General features: G+C 51.8%; 1 protein-coding gene across 3 annotated transcripts; it reads left to right on the forward strand.

Moving 5' to 3' along the window:
• The first annotated feature begins 10 nt into the window (after positions 1–10).
• On the forward strand, positions 11–12,788 carry hdlbpa (high density lipoprotein binding protein a). 3 transcript variants are annotated; one of them, XM_076027575.1, is made up of 28 exons: positions 11–138; positions 1,937–2,008; positions 3,983–4,094; positions 4,355–4,512; positions 4,836–5,051; positions 5,277–5,483; positions 5,575–5,790; positions 6,096–6,302; positions 6,408–6,515; positions 6,612–6,716; positions 6,814–6,892; positions 7,263–7,402; positions 7,480–7,584; positions 7,667–7,780; positions 7,871–7,957; positions 8,059–8,190; positions 8,279–8,497; positions 8,596–8,817; positions 8,900–9,118; positions 9,210–9,348; positions 9,432–9,583; positions 9,695–9,799; positions 9,912–10,046; positions 10,180–10,323; positions 10,417–10,596; positions 10,871–10,987; positions 11,089–11,229; positions 11,469–12,788. In XM_076027575.1, exons 3-28 carry the CDS (start codon positions 4,022–4,024, stop codon positions 11,556–11,558), a joined length of 3,810 nt encoding a protein of 1,269 aa, XP_075883690.1. In that variant the 5' UTR covers positions 11–138; positions 1,937–2,008; positions 3,983–4,021; the 3' UTR covers positions 11,559–12,788. The 3 variants fall into 3 exon arrangements, with proteins under 3 accessions (XP_075883690.1, XP_075883863.1, XP_075883781.1); XM_076027748.1 differs by having other exon boundaries at positions 3,983–4,091; XM_076027666.1 differs by lacking the exon at positions 11–138 and adding an exon at positions 326–392.
• The last annotated feature ends 499 nt before the right edge of the window (positions 12,789–13,287 follow it).

Genomic DNA, 13,287 nt, shown 5'->3' on the forward strand with positions numbered 1-13,287 from the left:
ACCCCGTGACGTAAGACGTCGGAGGATGTGATTGGTGGGCGGCGCTGGTATATATCCGTCACACTCGGATCCCACCTTCTCGCCAGTGGAATCATCTCAGCTTCTGCACCTTCAGGGCAGACGAGTACAGACAAACAAGTAAGTACTTTCGGGACTTTCTTAAATCAAACAAAAAATCCCCCTCGTCTCAGCGGGCACGAGACGTGTGTCGCGTGCAGGACGGCGTCGGACTTGTTGCGGGCTCGGTCTTTTTTCTTCTTTCTTTCTGACTGTGTGTGCGTGGCCGAACCCGGGACGTTCCAGTCTATCCCGGCCCTGACTCCGTGTCACTCTCTCCCCCTTGCACTCAGCTGTGTGCCTACGTGGACTTTAGCGAGCTAGGAGAGCAGAACGTAAGCTAACGCGAGCTGGCTAGCTAGCGGCTGCCACCTCAAGTTGTACTTTTTCCCCCTTCACGAGCTTGTCACTGTCGGCCACGTTCGAGAAATACTTGTGGTGTTGTGAAAGAGTGGAACGCGTGTTTTATTTTATTTTTGGATTGATTTAGTTGCGGTGCTCAATAGCCGTCTTCGGATTTACCGAAGGCTCAGAGCCAACTTCTGTGAATGGCTGTCTGGGTGAGTGGAGCGACGTTTTAGCCGAGGAGCTACGTGTCACAGTCGCAGACGCCGCACTCAAAGTTTTTAGCGAGTTTGCTAACTAGCTCGAGCCGCGGCGCTAATCCCCGTGCGGGGACTCCCCCCTCCTTCCCCCCCAAACCTTGCCACGCAAGATTCCATTTTTAAGAAGAGGGGCCGTAAGCGTTCGCGTCGATTTTCGAACGCTCCCCCAGTGACATTTTTTCACTCGTACTTCCACGTCGATGTGTGACCGATTTCACGGTCGACCTGCGCTAGCCGACAAGGCGGCTGCTGCTTGCCGCTGCTAGCATTACTGTAATGTGTCAGCTAGTTATCTTGAGATCTCGTTAGCTAGCGACTGGCACTAACCGCACACCTAAATCCTTAATCGGGGATTTGGAAATAACGTCGAGTGGGCTCCTGAGGCTGTCACGCCGATGTTAGCGGTAATGCGTGTCCGACTAGCCGTGGGGATGAACACGTCAACTTGTTCGCAGCTCGTCATTACTAACGATCCTCCCACCCCCCACCAGTGTGTAGGCTTTGCGGATTTAAAAACGGGGCGATGGGATCGTTATTGGAATAACTTTGGTTGGCCTTTATACTACGTGTGTCCGGCCGGAGCTGCCGTCGTTGCGTCGGGAAGGTGAACGTCAGTGGGGACGTGAAGCCACCACGCATTGTTGGTTCTGAAGATGGACAACTTGGCGTGTGTCACGTCACGAAACGTTAGAAACTGTGTTTTTAAAGGCGAAAACCACCGAGTTGAGCTCGTTTTGCCCTTTACAATGTGCAACACCCCGGATGTACACATGTTACAAACGGCAAACAAGGCAATTATACAAAACTCACATCTATTTTATATAGTTTTATTTTTATTGATGCATGTGCAGTCCTGAGTGGGAACATAAAACCCTGTGGATGATCTTTGTGGAGGTAGTTTGTTGACACCGCCGTCTAAACGATTCCAGATGTTGCATCGAAACCCCCTTTTTTTCCCCTGCGAAAGAAATCTACAAACATGTTCGCTTTGCATTTCTGGTTTTTGGGCACCAGAAGGAAGCAGGATGTGTCGGTTTCCATGTCGAGAAGCTTCTGCAGCTGGTCATGGCTGAGGAGTTCCAGTCAGTTCTGCTGGAGTTTCTAGATGGGCCTCCTTGTCTCTTTTGTTTGCCTAAACGGATGAATTCAGTTTGTCTGAAACCAGAAGCAGCTCAGCTGTGCTAACTGTGTTTTGCATGCGGTGGCGTCACTGTTTTAAATGTGTAATTATTGAGTTTTTATTTATTGCCTTTTTCCCCGTTTGCCCTCCTCAGGCAAAAGCTGGCAGGCTGACGGGAACTTGCATCTTTACAGGACGGATTAACTGGTAACTGACCATTTAGCTGGTGAGTTCTTACACTTATTAGCATGGCAAACACTGACACTAATACCGCCTTAAGCCTTTAGCCTATTGCCGGTTTGTTTACCCTAAATGTAATTCTGCCCTCCCTCCACCCCTCCCTTCTGTCGTCTGTTACAAGCAAAAAAGAAAGATTTGGCTCCTCTTAAAATTTACATAAATTTGTTGCCTCACCTTTGGGTTTTGGCTCACTGGGCTCTGTTCTTGTATATTTATAGTCAACATTGACGGTTGCATCGTAGTTTAAGCTGAAGATTTTCCAAAAGTAATTCAAATGTCAACGTTTCCTGCTTGACAAACAAGCTCCGTCCAGGAGAAATCCTGTAAAGGACTTCTTATTGAAATGGTGCAGCAATGAAAAGCAGGCTGTCTTTGTTGCCTTAGTTTCCCTTCTGTTATTGGTGTGTTATTATTTTTTTAGCCTCTCGGGCCACAAAACGGTAATTATTAAAGGAGCTGAATTTCATAAAACGGAACTAATAAGATATCAATAAACACGCGGTTAGGAATGGGCCCTGTTTGTAAATATTAACTCGAGTAACGGCAATAAAAACCCTGTCCTACTTTTCTTTTTTTTCCCCTGAGGTGCCGCTGCTCGCACACACACAGGACGTTTTAGCCACTTTCATGCTGCCCGAGTGTTCAATGCACAGCCGCCTTGACTTTATGAAGCCTGACAAGAAAGAGGCCACGTAGGGGGCGCTGCGAAATGCGAGGGGTGGGAAGACCATAACCACCACCACCACCACCCTGTTACAGTCCGAGAAGAATTCTTTTCACTCGCCCCGATTGTGAAAGGGGAAGGAAAGAAAATAACTCATTCATTCCCCCTCCCCACCCCAATAAGTTCTTGCTTTGAGATTTTGCTGGGCTTCCCCATAAAAGGCAGGTGTCCTCGGGGGGGGCCAGAACCCACCCTGAAACAATCCACATTCCTCTCCTCGTGTGTGGCAGCAGCACAAACAGCGAGGTGGCCGGCCGTGTCTTGCATTTCATCGCTGGAAGTGGCGCGGCTGAAATTAGTCAGCACTTTTCGGAGCGCGGCTGCGGGGTCTCCGAGGAAGCGCGGAACCTTGAGGATCCTCGCCCATAAAGACTCATTCACCCGCAGAGCACAGCGCAGTGTCTCTCTCTCGCAGTGATCCTCCAGCACGGCCGTCTGGAGGAGTCTGGAGAAGAAAACAAGCCTTGCAGCCTCGCTGCTACCTGCCCGCCTGCACAGTCGAGCACAAGACAAACTGGTTTTGCCGAGGAAGCCGCAAAGCGTGGCCCCGCCCACAGCAGGATGACCTCTCCGCTCTTCTCCCCCTCTTCACACACTGTTCATTTTGGGAGGCGGCCCCGCTCACGTGCTGCAGATGCGGTTAATCCAGGGGGCGATGTGACATCTTTTGATCTGAAATAGATTAGATAGTGTTGGACGGCCCAAAGTCCGCCAGCGATAAACTGGTTTGTCACGCCGAGCACGTGCACGCAACTCCTCGCGGCGCAGCTTGTTTACAGGAAGGATGTTGTTTGGCCCCGACTTTCCAGCGGGAGAAGGATTCTGATCAGAACCAGGCGGCGCCGCCACGGTGCTTGTGTGCAGCATGGTCAGGGTGGCGGCGTTTACGCCTCCGTTAACGCAACATTTGTGTACACTGTGACGTAAACGACACGCCGGTTTATTTTTCAGCCCTGGCGCCGCACTCTTGTGGTCCTGCTCTCACACCACAAGGGGGCGTATGTCCTGTCAGTGGCTCTGGAGACGGTGACAACACCTGTCAAGCTTTTATCAACTATAAATCATTTAAAATCTGATAATTAATATTTAACTATTAGTTATTGGAAGGGAAGAGTGAAGCCCTGACGATGTCTGGTCGCCGCAAAGCAAACTGGCACAATATAATCACTAGAAATACTAATTGATCTATTTATTGACTGATCTGTTCCCCTCTCCTCTCTCCTCCTCCTCCTCCAGTGGCACACTCGGACTCTGTGTTAGCGTGGGATTTTGACCATGAGCTCAGTCGCTGTACTTACGCAGGAAAGCTTCAACGAGCACCGCAGCGGCCTTCAACCTGAAAAAGGTGGTGAGTCGTTCTGGTTCCCCGCTGCCTTGCAGCCTAATAATGAGTCCCAGTTGACTGGGTTATGAAAAGAGTCCATCAACTGTACCTGTTGGCTTTACGTTTCTTTTAAACAGAAAAAGTGTTTTTTTTTTTGTTGTTTCGGCCCAAACGTGAAAAGGTTTGAAAAAAACCTCAGTCTGTTTAAAAGATGGATATAAATCCATTAGAAATTGACAACGTCATGAACACAACTGATGGACTGTTGTTGTTGTTTTGTCCAGCTGCGGGGGCCGGCGCTGGAGAGGAAGAGGACGCTCTTCCTACGTACAAGGATGCCTTCCCACCCCTGCCTGAGAAGATGGCGTCGCCCGAGGGCTCCCAGGACACGACCAACGCCTGGAACAAGATCCGCCCTCTCAAGTCTTCCATCATCACCCAGGTACGACGGCGGCGCAGCAGCAGTTTGCTGGAGAACACGCACTGTACTCTGTGCACCAGAGTGCAGGGTTCTGGATGCATTCCTCTTATTAAAGTGACTGGAGTCTTTGTACACGCAAGCAACAGTTTGCTCACTTGCTAGTCAGTGTGTATATCTACATACATACTGACACCCCACCTAGAACCGCGATGCCTGTTCATTTCCACTTGGCCACCAGTCGGCCCGCCCGGCGACCTCCCATCAAAGCACCAGTTGAAAGCGGCGACGGTTCCAAACATCAAAGTGCCGCCGCTCTTGATGTGTCCCCCTTGTTGGCGCCGCAGGTTTTCCACGTGCCGCTGGAGGAGCGCAAGTACAAGGACATCAACCAGTTTGGGGAGGGAGACCAAGCGAAGGTGTGCGTGGACATCATGCACAAGACCGGCGCCCACCTGGAGCTCTCCTTGGCCAAAGACCAAGGCCTGTCCATCATGGTGTCTGGGAAGCTGGACGCTGTGATGAAGGCCCGCAAGGAGATCGTGTCCCGACTGCAGACTCAGGTGAGGAGTCGTCCTGACGGTCGAACCCGCTTCACTACAATGACTTCCTGCTACGGTGCAGCAGAGTGGATGGATGCTGTAACTGCGCTGGTGCCGCAGCTCAGCTCCTGCGCCTGCATTTTGTCGTGGCACATTTTCAAAATGTAATTTTTGCACTCATTATAATGTTGCAGTTCATTTTCAATGAACCTTTTCTTTTGCATTTTAAATCTCGGACTCCTCCAGGCTTCATCGACTGTTGCGATCCCCAAGGAGCACCACCGCTTTGTCATCGGCAAGAACGGGGAGAAGCTCCAGGAGCTGGAGCTGAAGACGGCCACCAAGATCCAGATCCCACGACCTGACGACCCCAGCAACCAGATCAAGATCTCTGGAACCAAGGAGGGCCTGGAGAAGGCCAAGCACGAGATCCTCCTGATCTCTGCTGAGCAGGTAGCGCACGCCAGCCTCCGCTCAGAGCTTTTCTCTCCTCCTCTGCTTCTGGAAAATCTTCTCACTGACCGCCTCTCGCTCGCCTGCCCAGGACAAGCGTGCGGTGGAGAGGGTGAACATCGACAAGGTGTTCCACCCCTTCATCACCGGTGCCTTCAACAAGGTGGTCCAAGAGATGTCGCAGGAGACCGGCGCGCGCATCAACGTCCCGCCTCCAAGCGTGAACAAGACAGAGATTGTCATCACTGGGGAGAAGGAGCAGGTGGCCCTTGCTGTGGCTTTGATCAAGAAGGTTGCTGAGGAGAAGGTTTGTCAATATCTCGTTGTCTTCTGAGGACTTGCAGAAGGAACGGTTGTAGTGCTGGTGGTCGGACCCCACAAAGAAAGATGTAGAGATGGGTGTAGTGCTAATGTTAGAGTTTAGCTTCTGGCTGACTTTAGCCGAGTGCTAACCGCGACTGCGCTGCAATGGGGCACTATAGTATGTTGGCATCATGTGGTATTTAATGTTAACTGAAAAGCCTTTAAGATTTTTTTTTTTTCCTGAGTCATTGAACCTGGTGCACCTGGCTCCTCAAAGCTCATCACAACTTGTATGTGGTTGTCTCGCAGAAGAAGAATGCCACCACCATCGCCGTGGAGGTGAAAAAATCCCAGCACAAGTACGTGATCGGCCCCAAGGGAAACACGCTGCAGGAGATCCTGGACAAGACGGGCGTCTCGGTCGAGATCCCACCTTCTGACAGCAGCTCAGAAACTGTCATCCTTCGCGGGGAGCCTGATCGTTTGGGCCAGGCCCTCACTGAAGTTTATGCCAAGGTGCGGAATCTTGCGTGGCCGTCTGGCACCAACTTTTGAAATTGTGGTAAGGACGAGGGAAGAAAAAAATGTGAGGATTAATTTTTTTTTTTGGCTCTTTTGCAGGCAAATAGTTACACTGTTTCCTCGGTTACGGCTCCTTCTTGGCTCCATCGTTTCATTATTGGAAAGAAAGGCCAGAACTTGGCCAAGATCACCCAACAGATGCCCAAGGTCAGTCAGAGTTCCTCTCCAGAAGCCACTTCCCATTCCAGAAATCCTTTCTTTGTTGAACCCATAGTTGATGTTCTGCTGCTTCTGTGCCTCCAGGTGCACATTGAGTTCACCGAGGGAGAAGATAAGATCACCCTGGAAGGTCCCACTAAAGACGTGCAGATGGTGCAGGGTCAGATTGAAGTCATCGTTACGGATCTGGTGAGTGTTGAGCTGCTGGAACCCGAAGAGTCTCAACAGTTGCAACGGCGATGACCACGATTGTTGTGTTGTGTTAATCTTGACCCTCATCTCACAGGTCAACCGCATGGACTACACTGAGATCAGTGTGGACCCCAAGTTTCACAGACACCTGATTGGAAAAGGAGGTGTCAACAGTAAGTACAGCTACTACGTTGTTATGCAATCCCTCTCGTAATCCAACACGTCCATCTGGTGAAGAGCCCACAGAAAGTATTTGGCCGCATTCCAGAGGGACCAACCAGATTTGTTTCCCCAGACATGAGCTTCTTAGCGCTGCTGCTGTTTAGCAAAAACTCTCTCTGGAGTCGAGCCAAGCGGTGTCACCTATGGGTTGCTCCGTAGGAAGCCGATCGTTTATTCCATTTAAATGATATGAGCGGTCTGTTTGGAGGTGGAAGAGATGGATGAGCTGATGTGCGGACTTGAAATCTGAGCGACTCGTCTGCTCTCCAAGGCTCCCCAACCCCAAACTGTGTTTGTTGACCGGCTTTTGTGCCTTTCCAGTTAACCGCATCAAAGAACTGCACAAGGTGACCGTCCGTATCCCCCCTGACAACGAGAAGAGCAACCTGATCCGCATCGAGGGGGATCCCCAGGGGGTGCAGGAGGCCAAGAAGGAGCTGCTGGAGCTGGCGTCACGCATGGTGAGTCGGGGCCCGATCGAATGCAGCCACGGCGGGAGTCCAACAGGTGCACCGCTAAATACTTTGTCCCCCCGCAGGAGAACGAGCGTACAAAGGACCTGATCATCGAACAGCGTTTTCACAGAGCAATCATCGGCCAAAAAGGGGAAAAGATCAAAGAAGTGCGCGACAAATTCCCAGAGGTCAGTCGGATCGTCTGCGTGTCTGCGCCAAAATCAATATCCCAGTGTGCTTGACCAACACTGTGGTGCTTTTTGCTTCCAGGTCATCATAAACTTCCCTGACCCCGCACAGAAGAGCGACATCGTACAACTGCGAGGGCCCCGAAACGAGGTGGAGAAATGCGCAAAGTTCATGCAGAAGATTGTGGCCGAAATGGTAAATGTGGTCTCACTAGACTTCCAGGTGCCTCTCTGGTGGTTTTTTTTTTTTTTTGTGTCTTAACCTCCCGTGACATCTTCTGCCCAGGTGGAGAACAGCTTCTCTGTCTCAGTCCCCATCTTCAAGCAGTTCCACAGGAACATCATAGGAAAAGGAGGATCGAATATCAAGAAGGTGCCGCGCCGTTCCCACGATCAAAGTCCTCCGTCAGGTTTTGGTGCCGCTCAGGTTCAGTTTGACGTTGTGTTTTTTTTTCCTCCCCCTTTCTGCTTCAGATCCGTGAGGAGACCAACACTAGGATCGACTTGCCGGCTGAGAACAGCAACTCGGAGATGATCGTCATCACGGGGAAGAAGGCAAACTGCGAGGCTGCACGAAACCGCATCCTGGCCATCCAGAAGGAACTGGTGAGCGCTCGGAGGGCCTCGCCTTCACCTGCCATCACCATCTGGGAAGATGATGGGAATTCTCATCTGTGGATTTCTCAATCCCCAGGCCAATATTTCCGAGATTGAGGTGTCCATCCCATCCAAGCTGCACAACTCCCTGATTGGCTCCAAAGGCCGCTTTGTGCGCTCCATCATGGAGGAGTGCGGCGGCGTGCACATCCACTTCCCCACCGAAGGCTCCGGGATCGACAAGGTCACCATCAGAGGCCCCGCTGAGGAGGTGGAGAAGGCCAAGCAGCAGCTGCTGGCTCTGGCCGAGGAGAAGGTCCGTCGGAGCGTCTGTAGCCTTGACGCAACTTTGTTTTGCAAACTGAGCCACTGAGAGGTAACGTCTTTGCTTTTTTCCCCACGTTCCTGTGGCAGCAAACGAAGAGCCACACCGCCGAGCTGCGCGCCAAGCCCGAGTACCACAAGTTCCTGATTGGAAAAGGTGGCGGAAACATCCGCAAGGTCCGCGACAGCACCGGCGCCAGGATCATCTTCCCCACTGCCGATGACAAGGACCAGGAGCTCATCACTGTGATCGGCACCGAGGAGGCGGTGCAGGAGGCCCAGAAGGAGCTGGAGGAACTCATCAGGAGTTTGGTGAGTGTCGCCACGGCAACAACGTTAAAACCTCCCATCCCGCTTCTGCAACCAACCTCCTCAATTTGATTTTAATTTGCAGGACAACGTCATTGAAGATACCATGATCGTCGATCCAAAGCACCATCGCTACTTTGTAGCTCGCAGAGGACAAGTCCTGCGGGACCTCGCCGACGAGTATGGCGGCGTGATGGTGAGCTTCCCTCGCACAGGTGCTCAGAGTGAGAAGGTCACTCTGAAAGGAGCCAAAGAGTGCGTGGAGGCGGCCAAGAAACGCATGCAGGAGATTGTGGAGGACCTGGTATGTAAACGCAGGCAGCTCCTGAAGTCTGCTGAGTCAGTTCAAAACAAACTGAACTGAAGTCCCTTTCCTTTTTCCTTCCTCTTCCCAGGATGCTCAGGTGACCATGGAGTGCGTGATTCCTCAGAAGTTCCACCGGTCCATCATGGGCCCCAAGGGCTCGAGAATCCAGCAGATCACCAGGGATCACAGCGTGCAGATTAAGTTCCCTGAGCGCGAGGATCCACAAGGTAGCGGCGCGTGAATATAGGAATAAAAGAGAACCTGCAGATTTCAGGATGTTTTTCCTCATGAAACTGGGGCTCTTCCACAGCGGCGCCCCCTGCTGAGGCTCCCGTGCAGGAGAACGGAGAAGCCAACGGCGAAGTGAAGGAGCCCGTCGATCCCAACGCCCCCAAAAAGTGCGACGTGATCGTGCTCTCCGGGCGCAAAGAGAGGTGCGAGGCCGCTGTGGAGGCGCTGAAGGTAAAACTCTCCCGATGGTCTTTGAGCAACCAACCGTCTCACCTGAGCGATGAGAAATTCTGCCTCGGCCTTGTGGTCGGTTCATGATGGCGTCTTGTCGGCCCTCCTCAGGCGCTGGTCCCTGTCACCATCGAGGTGGAAGTGCCTTTTGAGCTTCACCGCTACATCATTGGACAGAAGGGCAGTGGAATTCGCAAGATGATGGAGGAGTTTGAGGTGAGCGAATGGATTTCAACCTCCCCGCAGGCGACCGCAGGCGACCGCAGGCGTGACCAAAGTTGCGCCGTCCCCTCCCCCATCCTGGCAATGACCCTTCGTTCTCGTCCAGGTTAATATTCAAGTGCCTGCTCCTGAGCAGCAGTCCGATAAAATCGCCATCACCGGCTTGGCCAATCACCTGGACCGCGCCAAAGAGGGCCTCTTGGAGCGAGTCAAGGAGCTGCAGGCCGAGCAGGAGGATCGGGTGAGTCTCATCTCCTCCTTATTGCTGGGCGTCCCCGAGGCCTGGCCATAAGTTTAGCAATTAGCGGAAGAGTCGGTTGTAAAGATCGCCACCGCTCCTAACTGCGACTGTGCCACACCGTCGCCCCCCGCAGGCTCGCAGGAGTTACAAGTTGACCATCACTGTGGACCCCAAGTATCACCCCAAAATCATCGGCCGCAAGGGCGCCGTCATCACCAACATCCGCACCGAGCACGACGTGAACATTCAGTTCCCGGAGAAGAACGACGAGAACCAGGTACAGATTATTGTGCACAGCAGGGGGGGGGGAAGCACATTTTTCCCTTCTGAGGTTCCAGTGTTGTTGACGTGGCCGCCGTCTGTCCCACAGGATCAAATCACAATCACGGGATACGAGGACAAAGCCATAGCGGCACGAGGCGCCATCCAGGCCATCGTGGACGAGCTGGAGGAGATGATCTCCGAGAACATCACCCTGGACAGCAGGGTCCACGCCCGCATCATCGGGGCCCGCGGCAAGGGCATCCGCAAGATCATGGACGAGTTCAAGGTGAGGCGGAACTGACTTTTTGTCCTCGTCCGATCACACGGAAGGTCACGATACGGCATCTGTTTCAGAGAGGAGGCTGTAGACGGAGGGCTCAGTGCGCAACTGTGTCGGTGTTAGCTGAGTTAAGACCAGGATGACCAGCTTTGTCTTAATGGGCTTAACCGAGAGCTGAAAACCTCCTGGAGGAACCTTGTCTCTGTTTCCTCTGACCCCCACCTGATGACCTGCTCTGACCCCCACCTGATGACCTGCTCTGACCCCCACCTTTCCCCAGGTCGATCTCAGGTTCCCTCAGAGTGGAGCTGCAGACCCCAACCTTGTGACGGTGACGGGCCGTCCGGAGCTGGTGGACGAAGCCATCGACCACCTTCTCAACCTGGAGGAAGAATACGTGAGTTGTTAGTTCAGTGTTAGTTTGTGGAGGCGGGGGTGGGGGGGAAATCAGGAGTGGGAGGTGGGGCTGAAATAACTTTGGCGCTGCTTTTCAATCAGTTGGCCGACGTTGTGGAGAACGAGGCTAAGATGGCCTACATGCGGCCTCCAGGGGGCAGTGCTGCTACCTCGGACGAACAGCGTGGCCAGTCCAACAAAGGTTTCGTGGTGAGGGAGGCTCCCTGGGCCACCAGCGAGAAGGTGAGCAGAGTTTGACATGGAATCTAGTAAAGCCAGAGTTCTGCACTAGTTCTGTCACCAGAACTAGTGCAGAACATGAACTAATTGAAAATGGGAGGATTTTTGTTATGCTCATATATTGGCAAAGGAGGCTAAAACTATCCAGAGTTTCATCCACCTCATGCAGTCATCAGCCATAATCCTCACCAGGAGCCAGGCCAGTGTTCTGCCACGTGACAACATTGTTTTTCCTGCCGCAGGCTCCCGACATGAGCAGCTCTGAGGACTTCCCCAGCTTCGGAGCCCCGGTGCCGACCAAGTCCTCCCCCTGGGGGCCCAAACGCTTCTGAACAGCAGCAACGGGATGCTGAGCTGGAGCCTGAAACTCGACCTGAAACCATCGTCCCCCCCCCTCCTCCCCGCCCCCCCGACCAGGACTGACCGCTGACCCCACAAGTCTTTGCTGCTGCTGAGAACATCCTCCTCCTCCTCCTCCTTCTCCTGCAGATCCATCAGTCTGGAAGTGCTTTCACATCATGTGCTCGTGAGCTTTGTATTTCGCGGTCGACGGCTCCGTCGTCGTGCCGAGAGAATAAACAAAAGAAAAAGAAAAAACAAGACGACAGATGCGGCGGTTGGAGTCTCTTTGCCGACATTGACGGTGTTTATGTCAGACCTTCACGTTTCATCGTGGTCCCAACTGTAAAAAAGAAGAAGAAGAAAATTTAAAATAACGGTGGCTGTGCGTAACTTTGATTGGAGCTGCCCGTATCTCAGTTGCCTTGGCAGGCCTCCGGGGGTCGTCGGGGGAGGGCGGGTTCCCCCCACCCCTCTTGTCCCCAGTCCTGCTTTTTTTTTTTGTTTTTTTTTTATGTAGCCGAGTGAAACGTGTTCCTCAGACGCAGTGTGGTCGTCCTGTCCTGTCCTGTCCTGTCCTGTCCTGTCCTGTCCAACATCCGCCGTTGTTCTGCTCGCGCACCTCCGGAGCCTTACCAGTCGACGTACAACACTAGAGCCCTCACACTAACACACACGAACGCACACAGTTTTTTTTCATATTTACAAGTCATTTAAAAATTAAAAGGAAAAGGAAAGGAAAAAAAAAAAAAACGCAACTGTATAGAGCAGAACGTCTTGTGCCAACCATCAGTCCAGTGACATCCCGTGTTGTTGTGGTTCTCGCCCGCTCTACCGGGTCAGTGTCCAGTCCCTTTGTCTTCCAGTTGATGTGCAGGTCACTTTTCTGTTTGTTAGCAAATGGCCCTCGTCTCTCTTCCTTTTTTTTTTTTTTTTTTTTTTTTTTAATTTTCTCAAAATCAGCCTTACAAACTAGAAAGATGCAGACCAGGTGGAGGCGGTGACGTCTTGATGAAAAGGTCTAACAGAGCCGCACGCACACGTTCTCCTGCCAGCTGTTGGACGGGGTCGCCTGCCCGGCCGGCCCCTGCCCCGCCTCGCTCTGTCTCCTCCTAGCAACCAACGAAAGATTATGCAAAATATACCATTGAAGTGAACCGTTGTGGGTGACACTGGAAAAGAAACTGTCCAAAAAACAAAAGTCAATAAAAATTGAAAATATCTGGCGCTTCCTCCAAGTCTTTTCTTTCCTGGATTCAGTTGCTGGCTGTTGAAATGAAACCTGCAGAAAATTCAGGAGGAGGTAAAAAAACAAAACTGGTATGTGGTTTTGAATTTTATTCTTAATGCATGTAAAGGTTTGTCCACAAGGTGGTGCCACAGTAGAGGTCGTGCTCAAGAGTTTCAGGTTTCCTTGTGGGAATCAAAGAGAAGCTCAGCTGTTTAAATGACCGAGTCCGTTTCCTGTGATGAACAGCAGGGAATCTTTCATGTTCTGTGTCTTCAGTTTGCGCTGTGGACAGAAGGTCTGCCTAAAAGGTCGAATTCTGCCCAGTTTGAATTTTTTTTTTCTTTGTTGTTGCTGTCCTAGACTGCAGTAAAGCTGTGAACTGTGACTATCCAAAACAAACAAAAACCAACTATTTATCCACTGAGCTGTATTCGGAGTCATGACTAGCAGAACTGTTTTGTAAACACTTTTTATTTTGCAAAGTATAAATA

Source organism: Nelusetta ayraudi, unplaced genomic scaffold (assembly GCF_046127955.1).
Source record: "Nelusetta ayraudi isolate G7.1 ecotype Tasmania unplaced genomic scaffold, CSIRO-AGI_Nayr_v1 ptg000001l, whole genome shotgun sequence".
In the NCBI taxonomy this organism is placed as follows: Eukaryota; Metazoa; Chordata; class Actinopteri; order Tetraodontiformes; family Monacanthidae; genus Nelusetta; species Nelusetta ayraudi.